This window comes from Phyllostomus hastatus, unplaced genomic scaffold (assembly GCF_019186645.2).
Source record: "Phyllostomus hastatus isolate PE091 unplaced genomic scaffold, TTU_PhHast_1.1 phas_contig_150, whole genome shotgun sequence".
NCBI lineage: Eukaryota > Metazoa > Chordata > Mammalia > Chiroptera > Phyllostomidae > Phyllostomus > Phyllostomus hastatus.
In genome coordinates, this window is record NW_025333611.1 from 27,040,788 (window position 1) to 27,063,372 (window position 22,585).

The 22,585-nt window shown below is 41.4% G+C and overlaps 3 protein-coding genes and 1 non-coding gene across 4 annotated transcripts; all 4 read right to left on the bottom strand.

Moving 5' to 3' along the window:
* Nucleotides 1-984: 984 nt before the first annotated feature.
* PCDHB15 (protocadherin beta 15) lies at nt 985-7,226 on the bottom strand. The gene has a single exon (XM_045826658.1). The coding sequence runs from the start codon at nt 7,054-7,056 to the stop codon at nt 4,669-4,671; it is 2,388 nt and encodes a 795-aa protein (XP_045682614.1). The 5' UTR covers nt 7,057-7,226; the 3' UTR covers nt 985-4,668.
* A 2,564-nt stretch (nt 7,227-9,790) lies between these two features.
* On the bottom strand, nt 9,791-12,497 carry LOC123813210 (protocadherin beta-3-like). The gene has a single exon (XM_045830198.1). The coding sequence runs from the start codon at nt 12,397-12,399 to the stop codon at nt 10,021-10,023; it is 2,379 nt and encodes a 792-aa protein (XP_045686154.1). The 5' UTR covers nt 12,400-12,497; the 3' UTR covers nt 9,791-10,020.
* Nucleotides 12,498-15,217: 2,720 nt separating this feature from the next.
* Nucleotides 15,218-18,261, bottom strand: LOC123812351 (putative protocadherin beta-18). The gene has a single exon (XM_045828971.1). It carries the CDS (start codon nt 18,098-18,100, stop codon nt 15,713-15,715), a length of 2,388 nt encoding a protein of 795 aa, XP_045684927.1. The 5' UTR covers nt 18,101-18,261; the 3' UTR covers nt 15,218-15,712.
* Nucleotides 18,262-21,664: 3,403 nt separating this feature from the next.
* LOC123813261 lies at nt 21,665-21,802 on the bottom strand. The gene has a single exon (XR_006784701.1). It is a non-coding gene; the product is annotated as a small nucleolar RNA SNORA2/SNORA34 family (small nucleolar RNA).
* Nucleotides 21,803-22,585: the final 783 nt, after the last annotated feature.

Genomic DNA, 22,585 nt, shown 5'->3' on the forward strand with positions numbered 1-22,585 from the left:
ATTCATGATGAACAAAATTTCAGTGTTTAAATAAAGACAGGATTCAGTCTTACACTTACACAACTTGTCCTCACCCTAATCCCAGTCTTGTCACATCCTGATGTCAAACTTATTGTTTCCCAACTTCATTGGGGGATAAGAAACCATATCTATGTTGTACCTCTCTCTCTCTCTGCTAGGCTGCTCCTTCAAGGTCAAGAAGGCTACAAAACTCTAAATCAAATAATGCTGCGATGTTACATTTGCAAGAAGAACTCCTTTTAGTTTGCTAATATGACCTCTTGTAGAATATGTTACTAATGCCAATTTTCCAACATTTATGCCAACATTAAAGGAAAATAGCTTTACAATATAAGAAAAATATAGAAAAGTAACACTTCTCTGATATATATATATAAAATCATCCCCACCACCTACTAATGCTACTTCCCTAGACACACACATGCACATGCACACATGCTCAAATGCACAAATGTACACAAACACACACAAACACTGGGTGTAGCCGTAAAGTTCAAAAATTGTTTGAGGCATGACCATTCATAAATAATGATAGAGTCCTATTGAGTTTTTCATGATTATGCTGATAAACAAAGTAATGCTCTTTTCAAGGTATTCCAGATCAATCCATGAAAGATGTAAGTATTAATCCTTTGGAGATGCCTTTAAATTCTACACTTTACCAATAAAATATTTTTAAAGTGAGTTGCAAAAGGAGTAGTGGATACTGATGGACACATTGTGGTCGCTGGGCCTGTTTCAGAACATGTACCTCCTTATATTGAAAAGGTTGCTAGGTATTTCTGCTCCTCCCTCCAGGCAGGTTCTACCAAAGCATGTAGATTACTGATATGCTTATGAAATTTTTAAGACTCATACTTAGTCAATTCATTTTACTAAGTAAAATTTTGGGCCCTGCTATTTACCTGTCTGAGAGGGAAACCAGTGTTCTGGATTGCTGGATAAACACTGTAGCCATCTTGTAGGATACCACTAACACAGTTCTAAATGTTTGACTGGCATTTATCAGCTCATCTTGTTCTATTCTCAAAAACTGAGTGTTTTGGGTTGCTACCATCCAGGAATATTTCTTTGAAAGTTCAATTACCTGTAGATGTTTGTATTAGCCAAACTGCATGAAGATAAACACTCAGCCACAGTAGCTCAGAATACTGTGCTTAGTTAATACCTAAGGGAAAGCAAAACTACTTTTCTGACAAACATCTCAAACATCTTTAATAGGCAACCTGAGACCTAGTCAGACAACTATGCAAGTGAAGCTTGCAAGTGAAGCTTACACGTGAGGAAGAGAGATGTGTCGGTTTGGAATGCACTTGTCTGTGATCAACAGAAACCCCAATTAGAGTTGTTAGTCACATAGGGGTTTGTTTATATTATGCAGTCTGGGAGAAAGTAGTATGCAGTTGTTGCAGCAGCTTAACAATGCTGTAAGAAACTAAGCGACTTTCCATCTTATCGTACTCAGCATACAGACCTTTGTTTTATAGTACTCATCTTATGGCTGCAGGTCGACTACTTCAGCTCAAGGCTTCCTCCTCAATACCCATGCCAGTTAAGAAAAAAGGAAATGGGAAAAGACCTTAGGCACATGCCACCCCAGACTAGACCTTTCAAATATATTTCCTTTAAGCCCAATCCTTCAATGATATTTTTAAATTGTTAGCAATAATGGAGTTAAATGATGTACTGTCTTGCAGGGAATTATGGGAACATGAATATTTTGGCCTAGGAAAAGACAAGTGGGGTTGGAAATGGATTTTTTTTTGTAGACACATGCATTCATTTCCTATTGCAGCTGTAATAAATTACCATGAACTTAGTGGCTTAAAAACATATATTTATTATCTTACAGTTCTGGATATTTTATATAAAGTCTTTCCTCAAGGAGAAAAGGAGGACACAATTGCCAACTCATTTTGAGACCAGTACAACTCTGAAACTAAAATCTATCAAGGGAATAACAAGAAAAATTACATATATATACATATATGTCTCATAAACATAAATGCAAAAATTCTCAATAGTGTAGTAGTAAATTGAATTTTCTTAATATACAATATTTTTCACACTGCTGCATGCCACCTGGAAGAAAAACATAAACAATTTGCTTGCAATCATAGTCATGCAAGTACTCTTCTATTCCCAGTCTGCAGGACTTACCAGTTTAACTATGCTCAAGTTAAGGTAAGGCTGCACTCCTTTCTTGAGGCTCTAAGTAAAAATAAAATTTTCTTGCCCTTGCTAGCTTCTAGATGCTACCTGAATTCCTTCACTTGTAGCTCCCTTCCATCTTCAAAGTCAGTAGTGGCTGGTTCAGTCCTTTTCACGTGATTTCACTCTGATACCAACTCTTCTGCTTCCTACTTCCACTTCTTCTTAAGGGTTCTTGTGATTATGCTGGAACCACCTGGGTAATCTAGAGCAATCTCCTTATTTAAAGGCCAGCTGGTATCAACCTTAATTCCCCTTTACCACATAACACCCCTGGTTTTCTGACCAGAACATGCTTTCCTGATCATGAATCTCCTCGTTTTAGCATGTTTCACAATTTAAATAGGCCATAAATTCCCCAAATCATTAAATTCTGGTTCCTTTTTGCTTACAAATCCTTCCCTCACACTATCTCATCCTCTCACTTTTTGCTAAAAGCAGCAAGAAGAAACCAGGCTGCAACTTCAGCCCTAGCCTGGAAACCTTCTCTCAAAATATCCTAGTTCATTGTTCACAAGTCCTTCTTTGCACATTTCCACTGAAGGACACAATTCATAAGTTTTCTGCCACTACATAACAAGAATTTCCTTTCCTCCAGCTTCCAATATCATTTTCCTCATTTCTGTAAAGCAGTATAAGTTTTCCCCACCATACTCCTTACTTTCTTCAGAATCTTTGCTATCAGAGTTGTTCACATCCATATTTAAACTAATAGTCTGTCCAAACAAATCCAAGCTTTTTTTGATCATGCTCTTTAAAAATTTTCCAGCCTCTGCTCACTGCCTAATTCCAAAGCAACTTCTACATTTTCAGTTATTCATTACAGCAGCGCTCCACTTCCAGGTGCCGACTCCATATCAGTCAGGGTTCAACCAGAGAAACAGGACCAGCAGGAGATACATATTAAGAGATTTGTTGCACAAAAGTGATTTACTCAATTGTGAGAGCTGACTAGGTAAGTCCAAAATAGAAAAAGCAGGCAATTAAAAAGGGCAGGCTGCAACTCTGGGCACAAGCTGCAGCTGCTGTCCATGGTCATAATTTCCTTTCTTCTTCTCTTTTTTTAATCTCAGGGGAAGACTCAGCTATGCTTTTAAATCCTTTCAACTGGCTGAATCAGGCCCACCCAGATCATTTAGGATATTTTCCCTATTTTAAGGTTAGGTGATTAGCAACCTTAATTCCATCTGAACCTGACACCCCTTTTGCAATATAACATAAAATATTCACAGGTTCTGGGGAATAAGATGAGAACATCTTAAGGGGGCCATTAATCTGCCCACCACACCATTCTATAAAGTATCTACAAAGGTAAGAGGCTCCTGGAGGTAGAGGAGTCTTGACAATGGAGCTGATTATTTCTTCAGATCATTCATCACTCCCATTAACATATCTTTAATACATTTTCTTTAATTAATATTAATGCATTTTTTCAGATTCCATATCAACCAGAATAATATCATGGCCCAGGGCAAGTAAATAGATACTGGCCTGCTGTACCATCCAAAGCTCCTCTAGGCCCATAATTTCTCTCCAATAGCAAGACACAATTTCAGGCAATGCATTACCTGACCCTAGAGTCTATTGACCTTTAGAGTTTATAGAAACAAGTTAAACACAGTCAATCTGGGTACCAATAAACTGCACAGAACTCTTATCAGGATTATAGCTTCAGTTAAACATGAGGAAGAACTCAGGAGTTTTTCAACATTAGAAAAGGAAGGAAGGAGCCTTGACTCAGGATGGTAAACACACAATATAATATATAAATGTTGTATTGTAGAAATGTATACCTGATACCTACATAATTTTATTAACCAATGTCACCCCAATAAGTTGAATAAAATAAAATAGATAACAAAGATATATTTTCATGCGATAGTATGTATTTTACAGTGAAACTCTAATAATTACAAGTGTAATTTTTATAAACAGCATAAAATTATAATGACTGCCTATTGATAAAACAAAAATGCAAGCAGAGCTCAAAAGAAACTGAACATGGGTGAATACAAACTAATTCTGCCCTGAACAGAAAATGGATTGTAAAACAAATCATAGTGGTGTAAATAATAAAAACTAAAAAACCCACAAAAAACTCTGATAATTTAAAAATGAAGTATGATAGAAGGGACTCAGATATTTATATGTAGTGTCATATAGTAATAGGTGAATAATTTTAAAATTAGAATTATGGTTTTTTGAAAGGTTAACTTTCATTATTACCCATTAGTGCTAAAAATTTAGTCAGAAATATGACATTTTTGATACTTTTACTAATAATACAATAACTGGAAAATATAAGACAATAAAACAAAGAACAACTTTCTAAGGAAAATAATGAAGAAAAGAAAAAAACAAGTAAAATTGAAGGCTACTAATGGATTTGAAAGAAAAGGAAAAGGAGACAACACTAATGTTGCAAGTGGGGAAGTCTCAGATTCCTAAACTGTTATGGAATGTTGGATTTCCCTCTGACTTCCTCCCAATGTCCTGGCCTAGAATATTGGGGAAGATAGGCTTTAAGAATTTGAACTCATTACTCTCAGAGTCTCCCGTCAGACACACCTCATACTGGTAGCTCTGGGACAGGGTCCCAGTACCGGTGACGTCCACCAGGTGGCCCGGAAAGTGGGCCTCAGGCACCGAGCAGCCGCCCACCAAGCCGGCCCTGCTCCTCTTGCACAGCCGCACCGCGATGAACGCCAGCACCGAGAACAGGAAGAGCGACGACACCGACGCCAACGCCACGACCAGGTAGACCGTGAGCAGGTCGGTCTGGGCCACCTCGGCTGCCACCTCGGGCAGCGGCAGGTAGGGCTGTGAGAAGCCATCCACCAGCAGCACGTGTAGCGTGACACTGGCCGATAGAGGCGGCTCGCCATTGTCCTTAACCAGCAGCAGCAGCCTGTGCTTGGCCGCGTCGCGCTCGCTCAGCAGCCTCGCGGTGCGCACCTCCCCGTTGTGCGCCCACACGCTGAACAGCCCGGGCTCTGTGGCCTTGAGCAGCTGGTAAGACAGCCAGGCGTTCTGGCCCGAGTCGCTGTCCACCGCCACCACCTTGCTCACCAGGTAGCCAGGCTCAGCCGCCCTGGGCACCAGCTCGGTGCAGGGCGCAGAGCCGTTCTGCAGCGGGTACAGCACGAAGGGCGCATTGTCGTTGGCGTCCAGCACCTGCACGCGCACCAGCGCCTGACTGCTCAGTGCCGGGGACCCGCGGTCTGTGGCACCCACCAAGAACTCGAAAGCCTGCAGGGCCTCGAAATCCAGCGCCCTCAGGGCGAAGAGGTGGCCGTTGTCGGCGTTGATGGACACCAGCGAGTCCAGGGGCAGGCTGGGGTCCTGGGGCTGCAGCAGCGAGTAGGTGACCTGGGCGTTGGCGCCCGCGTCTCTGTCTGTGGCTCTGACACTGCCTATGTGCATGGCGGGGCTGTTGTTCTCGGGGATGAAGAGAGTGTAGGAGGTTTGGGTGAAGGCTGGGGCGTTGTCGTTAACATCAGAGACCAGTATCGTTATGTCATGCTCTGTTTTCAGCCTGGGTGTGCCCATGTCCATAACTGTAATAGTGACATTATACTCAGCTTTGGTCTCTCTGTCCAGAGCCCCATTTGTAACTAGTGTGTAGAAATTCTCTTCGGTTGGTTTGAGGAGGAAGGGGAGATCATCTGGGATGGAGCAAGTCATCCTTCCGTTGTTCCCGGAGTCCAGGTCTCCAATATGAAACAGGGCCACTTCTGTCTCTGGGGAATTTTCAGGAATGGGGCTGGTAAGTGATGAAATAGTTAGGTCTGGGTAATTATCATTAACATCCACCACCTCAATGGAGACTGAACATTTTCCAGAAAGTCCCCCGCCATCAGAAGCATCTATATCCAGCTCATATGAGGATATTGTCTCAAAATCTAGTGTTTTGATTAGTCGAACTTCTCCAGAAAGGCTGTTTACTTCAAAAGTTTTGCTTATCTCCTGAGAACTATATGAAAGGGAGTATGATATCTCTCCATTTGTCCCAGTGTCTAAATCTCTAGCAGAAACCTTGACAACTAGGGACCCTACAGGGCTGTTCTCTGGAACCTGCACTTGGTAGAGCATCTGAGCAAACTCCGGGGCATTGTCATTGACGTCCAAGACCAAGATGTGGACCTGGGCGGTGCCGGACCGCGGTGGAGAACCGCCGTCCTGCGCTGTGAGAGTTAGTCTGAGCTCAGCCTGCTCCTCACGATCCAGCTCTTTGTCCAGCACCAGCTCTGGGTATTTCCTGCCATCTCCACGGTTGCGGATGGAAACATGAAAATGGGAGTTGGGGCTGATGCTGTAGTTTTGGATGTTGTTCTTGCCCACGTCGAAGTCCTGGGCTTTTTTCAGAGGAAACACGGCCCCAGGAGGGCTAGCCTCTGGGATTTTCAGCGTCATTTCTCTTTCAGGAAACTCAGGAGAATGATCATTTATGTCTCTCACCAGTAGCTCAGCTCTAAATACTCCCAAAGGTTTTTTCAGTAACACTTGGAAATGCATTACACATGGATCGGTGGGGCCACACATCTCCTCCCGGTCCAGTTTCTCATTTAATATCAAGTTCCCAGTCTGCAGATCAAGCTGCAATTGGGGTTCGTTATCCTTAGTAACCACCCGGGCTCCCCGCGCAGCTAGCTCTCCCTCTCCTAGCCCCAAGTCCTTGGCCAGATTGGTCACAAACGTGCCGCTCTCGGTTTCCTCCACCACGTAATAGCGACGGGATTCCCAGCCAGCCAGAGCCACTTCCACCAAAAGAAAGAGAATCAGGACTTGCCTTTGTTTAGGAAAGCACTCCCCTCCGGCCTCCATCTTTATTCCACAAGCACCTTTCCAGGAACCGGGCCCAGCTCTACGTTAGGGAGCAAAGGCACTGAGACAGTGATGAATGTCCCTGTCGGTAATCTGTCCGGAAATGTCGGTGGGTTGCATTATCTGGAGACTCAAGGTCCTCAGCTCCGTTTACAGGCTTCTCTCCTCCGCTAGAGATCTGAGGTAGAGTCAGTTGAATTTCCTGGGGTTTTTTTGTTTTGTTTTGTTTTTCTCCTACGCCTTAGCCTGCAGCGCCACCATGCGTTGCTTTCTAAAAGAACTCCTACAATTGTATTCTCTGTGTATCTGTAATAATCAAGTAATCCCAGCAATCTACCTATCCAGTAATACCAATAATCTATTGTGAGTTAGGAAATGTCTTGGGAATATAATGTAATCAGAAAACCATGTAATTAAAATTAGTTATTCCTTCATCAACGATGTATTATTGATATCTATGTGTCGATTATGAAATACATTAGTAAAAACTCCAGACATGGTTTCTGTCTTCTAGAACCTGTAGTCTGGGTGGGGTGCTCTGAGTAGAACTAAGAGATGAAAGAAGACTTAGTGGTGATCAGTCCTTTTGTAAAAATAACAGTGTATACCTATGTGATTTCTTGAAATTCTCTCAGTACAATAAAAAGGACGAATTTCTCTAGATTGTCTTTCAAATTTTAGGCAGCCTATGTGCTGGAATTGTGGCTCTCATTGGTTAAATAATTTCAAGGAAAAAGCTACTAGTTAATTGCAGTTTACATATCATTTCTACATAGTTAGAGAGTTATGATTTGATGACTTTCAAGCTACGGGAAAATGCATATGAGGGCATTTCTGTAGCTCTCAGCCAGCTTCCTCTTTTTAGCATTGATCACCATCAGACATAGCATATACACACATGATTATTTCTTCTCTGTGTCATCTTTGAGATCCAGTACTTTGTTTTGTTCTCTTTTATGTCCCTAAACAGCTAGTCCCTGGCACATGGTAGATGCTCAATGAATATTTGTTGAATAGATCAATGGATAAATCACAACTAATGTAAAATTTTTGACAGATGAATTCTCCTTCTAACATAAAAGCCTACTTTTTTTGCTGAGATCTTAGTTCATCATATGAGACACCATGTTCTAAGTAGCTATTTTCTATGCTTTTTCTGAATAATAATTTTAAATAATTCAGGATAACCTAAAATGGTTTTCCTTGAATGGCAAAATACCCTGGCTCCCCCTAAATAAAAGGATACATTATGAAAAAGAAAGAACATCACAAGCAGGTTATAATGATTTTACAAATAAGGCATACATTTCTTTAAAATGTGTTATTTTACACTAATGCTATTATGACACTAATGATATTAAAAACTATTTCTTATATAGAATTTTCTAAGACTCTCTGATAAATACTTCATAAACTATACAATTTGGAAATATCCATTAAAATTATGTAGCCTGACAAAAGCTTGTGTTTGTCCCTTATAGACTACTACTATTCTACCACCTTCTATTTTAAAAATATTTTATTTATTTTTAGAGAGAAGGAGGAGGGGGAAAGAGAGGGAGGTAAACAATGTGCAAGAGAATGAATGGATCAGTTGCCTTTCACACATCCCCAACTGGGGACCTGGCTGGAAATCCAGGCATGTGCCCTGACTGGGAATCAAACCAGCAACCTTTGAGTCCACAGGCCAGTGCTCAATCCACTGAGTCACACCAGCCAGAACTCCACCACCTTTTGACCTAAATATTGTTAAATTTACTGACAACTGAAATTTTTAAATGTCAAATTAATAGTAAGTTTCATGCCATACAAGAATATCTATACATGCTTTTGAAAAGTGAAAAAACCCACCTAATTATCTTAATTAGAGGAAAATTTATTAACAGAGCATTTGCTTTCAAAAACCCAAGGGAGAAAGCACACTTGGGAGAAACTAAAAAATGTATCTTCTTCCTTCTTGTCTCTAAGTGAATTGATTTTCTATACTTCTTTCCATGTATTTAGCCAACATGATACCATTTTCTTATTAAGTTCCTAACAAAGAGATCATTTTATATCTGGTGTCTAAAGCTACTTTTTAAACAGAGAGAATCAGATTGGCAGAGCGTGAATCAGTAACGTCTACTACCTTTTCTGATTGAAATCACCAAAAAAGGTGATTTATTCAAATAAACATGGCTGCAACAGCAGACATCAACTGAAGAGAGAAGTTTCCAGGAAGAGATGTGGTGGAATCTATTATTTAAACATTTGCAAATATTCTAATACTCTTGCAATATGGTGACTGGAGATGATTTGACTTTGGGTGGTGGGCACACAATGCAATATATAGATCATGTATCACAGAAATGTACACTTCAAAATTATATAATCTTATTAACCAATGTTACACCAATAAATGCAATTAAAAATAATACTCATAAGTATCATACATGAAAGGTTGATAGAAAGAGGTGAAAACATTTCAAGCATGGCAGAATGTAGTTTTTTCTATTTAATATCACTGTGGAAAAAACATGCAATTTTTGTAGACATTTCTCCATTTAAAAATTTAAGACAGGAAGGCATAATATATTAAACTGAAGATACAGTAATACTCACTATATTTGTATCATGCTCATCTGCTAAGAAACCACAACTAAAATTTTAAAAATGTTTCTAGACAACATTCAAACAGAGAATGGTGCTAGAGTTATCTTCAAATCAATAGTGGTTGATGATGAAAAGTTGATAAATTGAACAAATATCCACAGCATTTTAGTAATGAAGTTGAAAGTTCTTTGCCCTAATCAAAATAGAAATGGTAAAGAGAGGGTAAATATGAGTATGTACTAAAAGTTTCTAATCTCTTAACTATAAAAATGAAGTCAAATTTTATATGGACCCCCCAAAAGGTAATAAAGACCTAGTATATTTAGAAAGAACTAACCTTCATCTTGAATGCTCTGAAAAATTCACAAATCCCTAATTGAATCCAAAACCATTTACAAAATGTGAGTTTTCCTCCACACCATTCACAGATCCTGGATGGTTAGAGGCAACAGACTTCAGGAACGTGAACTCGCTGGTCCCTGATCCTCCCTTCAGGCACACCTCATACTGGTAGCTCTGGGACAGGGTCCCAGTACCGCTGACGTCCACCAGGTGGCCCGGAAAGTGGGCCTCAGGCACCGAGCAGCCGCCCACCAAGCCGGCCCTGCTCCTCCTGCACAGTCGCACGGCGACGAACGCCAGCACCGAGAACAGGAAGAGCGACGACACCGACGCCAACGCGATGACCAGGTAGACCGTGAGCAGGTCGGTCTGGGCCACCTCGGCCGCCGCTTCGGGGAGCGGCAGGTAGGGCTGTGAGAAGCCATCCACCAGCAGCACGTGCAGCGTGACGCTGGCTGACAGAGGCGGCTCGCCATTGTCCTTGACCAGCAGCAGCAGCCTGTGCTTGGCCGCGTCGCGCTCGCTCAGTAGCCTCGCGGTGCGCACCTCGCCGTTGTGCGCCCACACGCTGAACAGCCCGGGCTCTGTGGCCTTGAGCAGCTGGTAAGACAGCCAGGCGTTCTGGCCCGAGTCGCTGTCCACCGCCACCACCTTGCTCACCAGGTAGCCAGGTTCGGCCGCCCTGGGCACCAGCTCGGTGCAGGGCGCAGAGCCGTTCTGCAGCGGGTACAGCACGAAGGGCGCATTGTCGTTGGCGTCCAGCACCTGCACGCGCACCAGCGCCTGGCTGCTCAGCGCCGGGGACCCGCGGTCTGTGGCGCCCACCAGGAACTCGAATGCCTGCAGGGCCTCGAAATCCAGCGCCCTCAGGGCGAAGAGGTGTCCGTTGTCGGCGTTGATGGACACCAGCGAGTCCAGGGGCAGGCTGGGGTCCTGGGGCTGCAGCAGCGAGTAGGTGACCTGGGCGTTGGCGCCCGCGTCTCTGTCTGTGGCGCTGACGCTGCCCATGTGCAGGGCGGGGCTGTTGTTCTCTGGGATGAAGAGGGTGTAGGAGGTTTGGGTGAAGGCCGGGGCGTTGTCGTTGACGTCGGAGACCAGCACGGTTATGTTGTGCTGGGTCTTCAGCCTGGGAGTCCCCATGTCTGTGACGGTGATGGTGATGTTGTACTCCGCCTGGCGCTCTCTGTCCAGAGGTCCCTCTGATACCAGCTTGTAGAAATTCTCAACGGAAGGTTTCAGCATGAAAGGAACACCTTCCTGGATAGAACAAACCGTCCTGCCATTTTCCCCAGAGTCTGGGTCTCGAACACTGAAAAGAGCTATCATGGTTTCTGGGGAGTTTTCTGGGATAGAGCTTGTAAGTGAAGCCACCGTCAGTGCTGGGGTGTTGTCGTTTATATCCACCACCTGTATTATGACAGTGCATTTTCCAGAAAGACCTGCCCCATCAGACGCCTTAATATCCACCTCATATGACACAATTTTTTCAAAGTCTAGTTTCCTAATTATTTTCATTTCTCCTGTGAGTTCATTAAGTGCAAATGTCCTAGTAATCTCTTCATCACCGTAAAAAAACGAGTAGAACACTTCACCATTTATTCCCGTGTCTAAATCTCTAGCAGAAACGGTGACAACAAGGGACCCCAGAGGACTGTTTTCCAGGATTTGCGCACGATAGAGTGGCTGCGCAAACTCGGGGGCGTTGTCATTGACATCCAAAACATCAATGAGGACCCGGGCGGTGCCAGATTTGGGCGGAGCTCCGCCGTCTGCGGCCAGGAGAGTTAGCCTCAGCTCAGGCTGCTCCTCTCGATCTAGAGCCTTGTCCAGAACCAGCACCGGGTACTTTCTGCCCTCACTGCCATTTCTGGTAAGAACATGGAAATGGGAGTTGGGGAAGATGGTATAGTTTTGAACGTTATTGATGCCTACATCCAAATCTTGTGCATTTTTCAGGGGAAACACCGCCCCTGGAAGAGTATTTTCCATGATTTTTAAAATCATTTCTGCTTCTGGGAACACAGGTGGGTTGTCATTTATGTCACTGACCAAAAGCTTAAACTTATATACTTCCAAAGGTTCTTCCAGTAGCACCTGGAATTGCAGCTCACACGGCTCAGTGGGGCCACACAGTTCTTCCCGATCCAGTTTCTCATTCACTTGTAAATCTCCCGTCTGAAGGTTCAGCTGAAAGTGTTTTTTGTTGTTGTTAAAAATGACTCGAGCCCTCCTCCGAGACAGCTCTCTTACCTCTAACCCTATGTCCTTTGCTAGATTAGCCACAAAAGAACCACTCTCTGTTTCTTCTGCGACACTATAAGCTTCCCGTTCCGCGCAAGTCTGAGCCAGCAAAACAAAGAGAAGCAGGACTTGCCTTAGTGTGGGAAAGCGCTCCTCTTCAGCCTCCATTTTTCCAGCCCCTGAAGCCTTTAGGGCCGGATGCCTGTTGGGTCTGTAGGCAGCTGGTCCTGGGAATCGATCCTTACTGCAAGACAATTCCGTGAAGAATCCTCTTCTCTCAGCCTAGGTCTGTGTTACGACTGCCGGAACAGGAGCCCTCCGCGGGTCTGTTTTTCACAGCCTTAGCTTACAGCGCCACCATGTGTTGTACTTAAAACCTAGTTTGCTGGAAATGCTACACAACATACTTGTTTAGATTTTTGCACACACACAAAGCAACCACCACGGATTATACATAGGGTGATTTATAAATACAATGATAACGTCTATTTTCCTGTGAGGTTGTGAATGTGGACACGGTGCCAGCCACTTTGGAAATGATACAAGAGCAAAGCTAACTATATTATTTATTTGTTTATTCAACAAAACATTGATTTCATTTTATATGTCAGGCAGTATACTAAGTGCTGGGAATACTAATACCTCCTTGTTTTCCTGGAGTTTACAATATAATGTCTATAATATTGTATAGTCTGTACTCTTAGGGTTTGAGTGGAAAAAGATGTGTATCTATCAGTCTATTCCTAAAGAAATAAAATTCAACACTTTGCCAGCACTGTGAATGAAAAAATTCATTTACATACTTCAGGAGTATAAATTTAGGTGACACACAAGCTAGAACTGTTTCACTATGCAAACAAAATAGATAGTTCAAGGAATTGGGGATAACTTATTTGTAAATATTGTCTAAGGAGGCTGTCTCCATATCTCTGTAAGTGTTGTTGTATTGACTGCTACATTACCTAAAACAATCTGTGAAGAGCATCTACATCTATTACCAAAAGTCACTGAGATCTTGAAAAGTAGGAAAGTCAAGGCCATAAGAGAAAGGGCTGAAGTTACTGTAAAAATTAAAGTGCAGAAGAAAATAAGTTAGGTTCATCTGAAAGAGCAGATTAAACTTGTTCCCAAGTACCACAGATCACAATTTATGTTTAGCAAGCAACTCACATTGCTTCTGTGGATAGCATAAGACCCTGTCACTCTAGCATGGAACTGAAGTCCTTTTACTCCTAAGGATGGAAAAAATATCTTGTGGGCAAGGACCAATTGCATCAAACTCCAGACAATACTTTAATATTGTTTAAACAATAGACATTATCACATATTTTGGCACTCCAATTTCCTGGCTAATTGAGAAAACAGGTTGGGCCAAGTGTAAACATTGTGTTAAGTATTGGTTTCATTCTATTAAGGTACAAATTATTCAAATTGACATTCTATTTTAGAATGTTTTCCTCTATGTAGTAAAAGACATTTAGTTAAGTAAACCCTCAAAATATAAGAACATGCTGGTTATAGTTATACTTGATAATTGTCTTTATAGACCTTGGTCATGGATCCAAACACTTATTATGAAATTAATATGCAATAAAATGTGCCCTTAATGTTCATGCATTAAAAACATTAATCAATAGAAGCTGGTATCTACATCAATGAACAGATGAATCAAAATTAGTTTTTTATTTTCATCTGTCACTTCCCATAAAAAATTCCTCCTTATTTTTCTTTACTAAGGAGAAAATTTTCAAGCTTGCAAGCTCAGCAGGAAGCTTAAAATTTTTTCATGAGGCTTTTTAATAATGGAGTATGTGTCAATCAAATACTTATTACTCTTAATGAAATCATGATTCAACCCTTATAGTAATCTATACATTGTAGATACTGAAGATTTTACATTAAATAATAAAATAATTCTGTTCACAGTAAATAATTTTTAAAAGAAATAGATACTAAAGATGGTATGGGTATAGACCCCTAAACAATAACAGTGTTAGTGTTACCTTTGAAAACTGGTCCTGGAGCACATAAAATAATAGAAGGAAACCTGTTAATTTTTTGTAGCATATTTTCTGTTGGAAGACCTCATAAGTTATTTATGAAATTAAATTTTGTAACAAAATTCTCTAATATAAATTAGTTATCTCTAAGCTTGTATGTTTTTTATTTTTTCATCGGTTAATAATACAAGCATGTGACAAGAGACTTGGGTTTGCTGGTACGTGATCTAACTGAGTACTCAAGACTGCATGTATCTTTCTTGTTTCTTTTGGTTCCAGTATTGCCTCCCCCCCAACACCAATATGGGGTAAATAAAAGTTTTATTATTAGGAAACTGCAGTCTTATTGTAGAAGTCAAGGACAATTAGACATTGGGGACTCAGGCAGAAGCTGATAGGTCTAGAACCAAGTAGGCATCTCAGTCTCTATTGTTCTGCTTCCTTCATCCCCTTATTCCTTCCCACCTTTATCTTTCCTTTCCTTCCTTCTTTCCCCATCTCTGCATGAGATTCTGTGCTGCCAGTCCAAAAAGGAATAAACATGGTTGCCTCGGCCCACATTTATTTCCCATTTACAAGCAATCAAGAAAAAAATAGATGAACTACATCTCCATTGCCAATTTATGGGCTTGGAGAATGTGACTACTTCTGCTTTAATCAGGAATCTATCACTGGACCATTCAAAAGTGGTCAGAAGAAGTAAAGAAAAATAGAACAAACATCTTGATAGTAATTCTCTCCCTTGGGTCATACTGGGAAGCTCTCAGTAAAGAAGTGTGGCTGGATATATCCCTTAACTCAAACAAGATCAGAATTTATTTTAATACAGCACCACTTACCAGTAGTACACACAGTTCACAAAATATTTCTGCAGAGAATACCTAAATGGGTAAAAAATTATCTGAGATACTTGACAGAAGAGAATGGAAAGATTATATTTTTTAAAATCTTTAAAAGATACATTAAAAATCAACCTAATCAGATGAGAAAGCAATTATGTTTTTATTCAGATCATGCATTTTTCTTTAAAACAATAATGCTAAACATATAAAAACTGTTTTAGAGAGAACATCTAGAGCCCAGAACACTCACAGAAGATGACTGAGCAGAGTGTGCAATTAAGCTTGAAGGGAAAATGCTAACTAGAGGGTGGGCAAATGTAGGTTTGCAGTTGTGAGTACACAAACACAGTTTATTCTCATATTAATATTTATTAATCATTGTATTATTTTCCATACAAACAACTGTAAACCTACTTGTGCTTCACCCTGTATTTAAATAAATTATTTGAGAAAAAAAAAACTAAACAAAATTTAGCTCCCTCGGATTTTTCACAGTTAACATAAAGAATAGCAGGATGTAGACATTGAAATTTCTGAGCTACTAGTGAAGTTTCCCAAAAGAAAGAATTTTACATTAAGATGAATAAATTTACAAAGAAGTAGCACTCATTCTCAAAGTTTTACATAATAATGAAATCCCTAATTGAACCCAAAGCCATTCAGAAAGGCGTGGCTTTCCTCCATTTCAGGATTTTGAGGTGGGAGGTTGGGAATAATGGGTTTAAGGAACTTAAATTCACTGGTCCCAGAGCCTCCGGTCAGACACACCTCATACTGGTAGCTCTGGGACAGGGTCCCAGTACCGGTGACGTCCACCAGGTGGCCCGGAAAGTGGGCCTCAGGCACCGAGCAGCCACCCACCAAGCTGGCCCTGCTCCTCCTGCACAGCCGCACCGCGATGAACGCCAGCACCGAGAACAGGAAGAGCGACGACACCGACGCCAGCGCGATGACCAGGTAGACCGTGAGCGGGTCAGTCTGGGCCGCGGCGGCCGCCACTTCGGGCAGAGGCAGGTAAGGCTGAGAGAAGCCATCCACCAGCAGCACGTGCAGCGTGACACTGGCTGACAGAGGCGGCTCGCCATTGTCCTTGACCAGCAGCAGCAGCCTGTGCTTGGCCGCGTCGCGCTCACTCAGCAGCCTCGCGGTGCGCACCTCGCCATTGTGCGCCCACACGCTGAACAGCCCGGGCTCTGTGGCCTTGAGCAGCTGGTAAGACAGCCAGGCGTTCTGGCCCGAGTCGCTGTCCACCGCCACCACCTTGCTCACCAGGTAGCCAGGCTCGGCCGCCCTGGGCACCAGCTCAGTGCAGGGCGCAGAGCCGTTCTGCAGCGGGTACAGCACGAAGGGCGCATTGTCATTGGCGTCCAGCACCTGCACGCGCACCAGCGCCTGGCTGCTCAGTGCCGGGGACCCGTGGTCTGTGGCGCCCACCAGGAACTCGAATACCTGCAGGGCCTCGAAATCTAGCGCCCTCAGGGCGAAGAGGTGGCCATTGTCGGCACTGATGGACACCAGCGAGTCCAGGGGCAGGCTGGGCTCCTGGGGCTGCAGCAGCGAGTAGGTGACCTGGGCGTTGGCGCCTGCGTCTCTGTCTGTGGCGCTGACGCTGCCCATGTGCAGGGCAGGGCTGTTGTTCTCGCGGATGAAGAGGGTGTAGGAAGTTTGGGTGAAGGTTGGGGCGTTGTCATTGACGTCGGAGACCAGTATGGTTATGTTGTGCTGGGTTTTCAGTCTGGGAGTCCCCAGGTCTGTGACTGTGATTGTGATGTTGTACTTGGTACTGGTTTCTCGGTCCAGTGGCCGCTCTGTTACCAGGGTGTAGAAATTCTTGAAAGTGGGCTTCAAGAGAAAGGGGAGATTGTCTTCAATTGAGCAAACCATCTTCCCGTTATCTCCAGAGTCTTGATCTCGTAAGCTAAAAACAGCGACCACCATTTCAGGTGACGCATTTTCTGGTATGGGGCTGGTGAGAGATGTTATGACTATTTCAGGTGGGTTGTCATTCACGTCTACAACGTGAACTAAAATTGCTGATTTTCCCGAGAGGCTCCCACCGTCTACGGCCTGAATATTTATTGTATAAGACTGAATTAACTCAAAATCCAGAAGCGCTTTTAAATGGACTTCGCCAGAAATTGGATGGATGTCAAATGTTTTCCGTATGTCTCTGGAGATGTGGGAAAATGAATAAGATAGTTCTCCATTTATTCCTGCATCTAAATCTGTGGCAGACACCTTGATGACTAAAGCGTCCAGAGGGCTGTTTTCTGGTACCTGAACCTCATAGACAGGCCTCTCAAACTCCGGGGCATTGTCATTGATATCTAAAACCAAAATACGAACCACCGCAGTTCCGGACCTGGGCGGAGACCCTCCATCCCAGGCTGTTAGCATTAATCTAAGCTCAGGCTCCTTTTCTCGATCCAGGGATTGGTCCAACACAAGCTCTGGATATTTTCTGCCCCCCTCACTGTCTTGTAATTTAAGGTGGAAATGAGGATTCGGACTTAATGTGTAGTTTTGGACAGCATTCTTTCCTACATCCAAATCCTGAGCACTCTCCATTTGGAATGAGGTTCCTGGAGCAGTACCTTCTGAGATTTTCAGAAGTATATCTTTATCTAGGAACGTGGGAGTGTGATCATTGATGTCTTTGACCCAAAGCTCAGCCCGAAAAAATTGCAAAGGATTTTCAAATAATACCTGGAAATGTAATATACATGGCTCGGTGAGGTCACAAAGTGTCTCCCTGTCCAACTGCTCATTTAAGAGCAAGTTGCCAGTCTGCTGGTCCAGCCATAAGTATGGTTTATAATCATCAAAGATGACTCTGGCTCCCCGCGCAGCAAGGTCTTCCACCACACCCTCATCACTGAGGTCTTTCACCACGTTGGCTATAAAGGAGCCCATCTCCGTTTCCTCTGCCACAGAATAGCACAAGGTCTCTGAACACGCTGCAGACCCTCCCAGGAAAACAAAGAAAAGCAGCACTTGCCTTATATGCTGAGGGCGTCCCAGCTCCATGGCTCCTTAGGTGAATGCCTTTCTGCAGAAACTCAACCTCAAACAGCTCTGGGAGATGCTCCTCTCTATCAGTCCAAACCTTTGGTACTCTATAGATTTATAATCCTATCGCGAGGGTGTTTTGGCTGCCTAGCTTGCTTTTGAAAGCCTCTTTCCCCTCCCTGTTTCTTCCGCGCTCTCAGTTCCACTGGTCAACGGAAGCCAGAGCTTCTGCTGTAACAGAAATTACCCTGTCTTATCCTGCAGCGCCACCACGCGACTCTGCAGATCCTCAGACTTTAAACAAATCTGGTAAAGTTGAGACAAAATATTAATTTACCTTGTGTGTTTATTGATAGATTTAAAGTGTATTTTCCTGTATATTCATATTTTCTTTCTGAGTTGCATCCTTTGTGATATGTGATGCTGCTGCTATTCATTCTTTAACACAATAAACCAAAACTGTGCTGGATATAAAAAGCATATTTAAGATACAGCCCCAAACTCAAATGAGTTATGCTCTCTTGGCTTCAAATAATTTATGGGGACATTATATAAAACAACTAAACATAGTTAAGATGACTCTTTTATGTAATGGACTTAGTGAGCAAGAGGTTCCCAGAGACACTGGAGGTCTCAGTTGTCTCTGGCTATCAGCAAATACTCTAAGACAATAAGGTCATGCACCGGGAAATGAACTTGGTATATGCAAATTATTGTTTGGGGGAGGCTGACATTTCTGGCTGGGTAAATGGTACCATTTATTCAGGTATGTTCCATAGGAGGCTTATCTGGCAACAGTAGAAAGTAAATACTCAACAGTAGTGAGAGAAGTAAGATGTATTCAGTTTCTGAACATTAAAAAAAGTTGACCAAACTAGACCCTAGTTTAGTTGTGGAACTGGTTTCCATTTTGCAGACCCAGGTCTTCCAAAGGCATAATTCTATATATTTTATTCATCCATTCAGTAATTTGTTCAGCAGATATTTACTGAGCATACACTTTGTGGTAGGCATGGTGATAAGTGTTAAGAATAGAGTGGTGAACAGACAGACATAGCTTCTGTCCTGAAGGATGGAGGAAGAAAAGTGATCCCGCATTTAAAATGGAGCATACCAAATGCCATGATGGAAAATGTTTATGCTACTATAAGAGCAAAAATGAGGGTTATCCAACCAGAATTTGGAAGTACCAGGAAAGACTTTTATGGAAAAAGGATATTCTAAATTGATACAAGAAAGACAAGTATGAGTAATCTAAACAAAAATTCCATGTGAAGTAAAACTAACTTTCATTTCCAGGAAAACTAAAAACATGATATCCAAAATGAAAGAAGTGTTTTGGAAGAACTGACATAGCATTGGTATGGTTGAGCCCTACAGCAAAAGGAGATAAATTTTGAGAGTTGAGATTGGAAAGATAAGCAGATATTCTGTGAGCCATGCCAAGGCATTTGGACTCGACATCAGTGGAAATGTAAGAGTATTAAAGGGTTTTAAACAGAAAAATGGCATGAACATGTTTTTATTTTTCAAAAGATCATCGTATTTCATAATTGAGAATAAATTGGAAAGAAGTAAGACTAGAGACAAGAAATTGATTAGACATTGTTGCAGGAAATGCAGGCAAGTGATGAGATTGGCCTCAATGAGAAATGCAGTAATTAAAATGATCAAGGTACACTATATTGGATGTGGTGATAGATTAGATATAGAGGCACTGGAATAAGAAGGAGTGAAAGTAAATGTACTTTTTTCTTAGGCTTAGGGAACTGAATAAGTGATGGTGCTATTAACTGATAAAGTAAAGACAGGGAGAGGAGAGGAGAGAAATGGATATAGAGCTATAGAAGATTTCATTCTGAGGAAGGGAAAACTTTAACTTAAAACATGTTGAGTTCGATGTGCCCATAGAGTATCCATATAAGTAGTTATGTGATGAGATTTCATTACATAAATGCAGTTGAGAAAATAGGTTTGGGTTGCAAAGACAAAATTAGAATTTACTGGTATATGTGGTGATTGAAGTTATTTTAGAAAGAGTGTAACTTGTAGATTAAGAAAAGTATGTTTGAATTTGTGATTTTAGCTCTTAGAGACTGCCATCTCCAGAGAGGGGCCATAGTTGTAAGTGATGAGACTAGATTAGATGCAGACTAGATGAAGAAGGCTAGAAACAGGTCAAACTCTCGTACTCACACAGAGAAAAACTATAAGAAGTTATATTTGAGAGTAAAATGTCTTTATAGCAGTTCTTTCTCATGATCTTGATTCATTTAAAACCAAGCTGATATCCAGTTGATTTGATTCTCTCATTTGCTGACTTTAATGTGCAAAGACTATTTAGGCAGGACCGTTTGCTAACTTCTTTCAGCACGCTGAAAAAAGCTTGTTGTCTTTTAGTTTCCATTGCTGCTGTTGAGAAATTGTCAACATGCAACGTAGCTGTCAGTCTAACAGTCTTGTGTTCAAAGGTTAAATGTTTTTTCCCCTTTAAGAAAAAGATTTCTCTGTATTTGGTTTTCTGAAATTTCACAATGCTTTTTCTAGCCATGGTTATTTTGTATTTATCTTGCTAGATTTATTTGGAACTCTTGAATTTGCATTGATGGGTGTATCAATTCCATAAAATTCCTAGCAATAACTTTTTTCAAATATCACTTCTGAACAAATCATTCTCATTGATCCTTCTGTGATTCTAGTTAAATGCATGTTGACCGTTTTGACCATTTGCCTGTGTTTCTAACCATCTTCTTGGCATTTGTCATCTTATTAACTCTTGAGCTGCATACTGGGTAAATTATGTTCCAACCTCTTTCATCCATGAATTCTTCATTTGGGTGTATCTAATTTTATATTAAAACTCTGATTCACTTTTAAATTTTGATAATCATATTTTTCAGTTTTAGAAGTTCTGTTCTATTCTTTTGAATTTATTATTTCTTGTTGTCTGTACATCTTCAAGTATAACTTGTTTCCGTTGCAGTAGTTAGCATATTACAGACTATGTTTGATAATTAAAAATTTGAAGTGTTTGCAAGTTAATTTCTGGGTTCTCACTCACAGTGTTATGTTGCTTTGTGAATGCAGTTATCTTTGTGTTCAAGTTAAGAACACAAAATTATTTATATAAATAATTCTAGGCTTACGATGAAAAAACATTTAAAGAATGTCTGCATTTGGTTCTATCAGGGCCTGGGAGCACTATCTGTCAATGACCACCTCAAATGAATTTCACTGCTAAAAATCAAGTTCAAAGCTAATAATACACACAAGGGCTCACCTACCCATTCATAAAGCTGTAGCTCTTAGGGATTTATATTTATCAATATGAGGGTCTCCTATAAACTTCTCAATTTGTTATGCTTTGTCTCCCTTTTTATATAAACCATCAAAATAGAGGCTCACATTTCCCAGGATTCCAGATGTTCCCAGGGAAAAAGTGGACTTGGGGCTCATTTATCTCTCTAGGCTACTTTTATTTTATTTTATTTTTTTGAGGAACCTTTAGTGTAACCATGCCTAATGATATTCTCAATCCAGTGACTGTTTCAAAAACAGGCAAAAACTTTTTTTTCTTTTTCCAGATGTTTCTTTCTAATGAATTGACCATTACATTTCCTAAGTTCTGGAATGGCCAACAGACCACAGAAAGACAAATGCTTTAGGCTCCTGCTTGAAACCAGCAGCTTCAGCAAACTGCTGGCCTTGGTTCAGGGCCAACTCTCTAGGCTACCTTTAAGTAGTACCTGCAACCTGACAGTATATGTGTCTTATTAGAGCATTGTTTTCAGTGAAAGTGTTGGTCTATAGAATCTATATCATTCTTATTAAAAGTGTAAAATATCCAGAATGTTATTGTGTCTCAAAATTACAAGTAAACTGGTAGCTTCCATGGGGCATGGGCAACTGATCTCAAGAGCAAAGAGAAATAATCAATACTAAGTCAACTCCATAATGCTGCAACCAATTTAAACAATCTGCCTTTCACCCAGATTCAACAGCATTTTTAAGTTTTGCTTTATCTATGCTTTAATGAAAGGTCTAGAAGTAAATCACATACATTGTGGGGTTCGCTCTTAAAACATTCATTTGCGACTCCAAATAATCAACATCTTCTTGCATAACACCATTACCATAACAACAATTAGTAATAACTTCATTAACATACCATTTAACTTTTTAAAAATTGATTTGAAAGAGAGAGAAACGTTGATTTGTTGTTCCACTTATTTCTGTACTCATTGGTTGACTCCTGTATGTGCCCTGACCCACATCCAACCCTCAGCTTGGACATGTCAGTACTGGGCTCTAACCAACTGAGTGATCTGGCCAAGGCTGATATGCCTTTTTTGACAAAATAAAAAAATTTTTAAAGATTTTATTTATTTATTTTTAGAGAGAGGGGAAGGGAGAGAGAAACAGGGAAAGAAACATCAGTGTGTGGTTGCCTCTTGTGCGCCCCCACCTGGAGACCTGGCAGGCAACCCATACATGTGCCCTGAC

Bases quoted from the DNA above. Each gene is read 5' to 3' on its own strand.
- PCDHB15 (XM_045826658.1), bottom strand. From the start codon at position 7,056: ATGGAGGCCGGAGGGGAGTGCTTTCCTAAACAAAGGCAAGTCCTGATT.
- LOC123813210 (XM_045830198.1), bottom strand. From the start codon at position 12,399: ATGGAGGCTGAAGAGGAGCGCTTTCCCACACTAAGGCAAGTCCTGCTT.
- LOC123812351 (XM_045828971.1), bottom strand. From the start codon at position 18,100: ATGGAGCTGGGACGCCCTCAGCATATAAGGCAAGTGCTGCTTTTCTTT.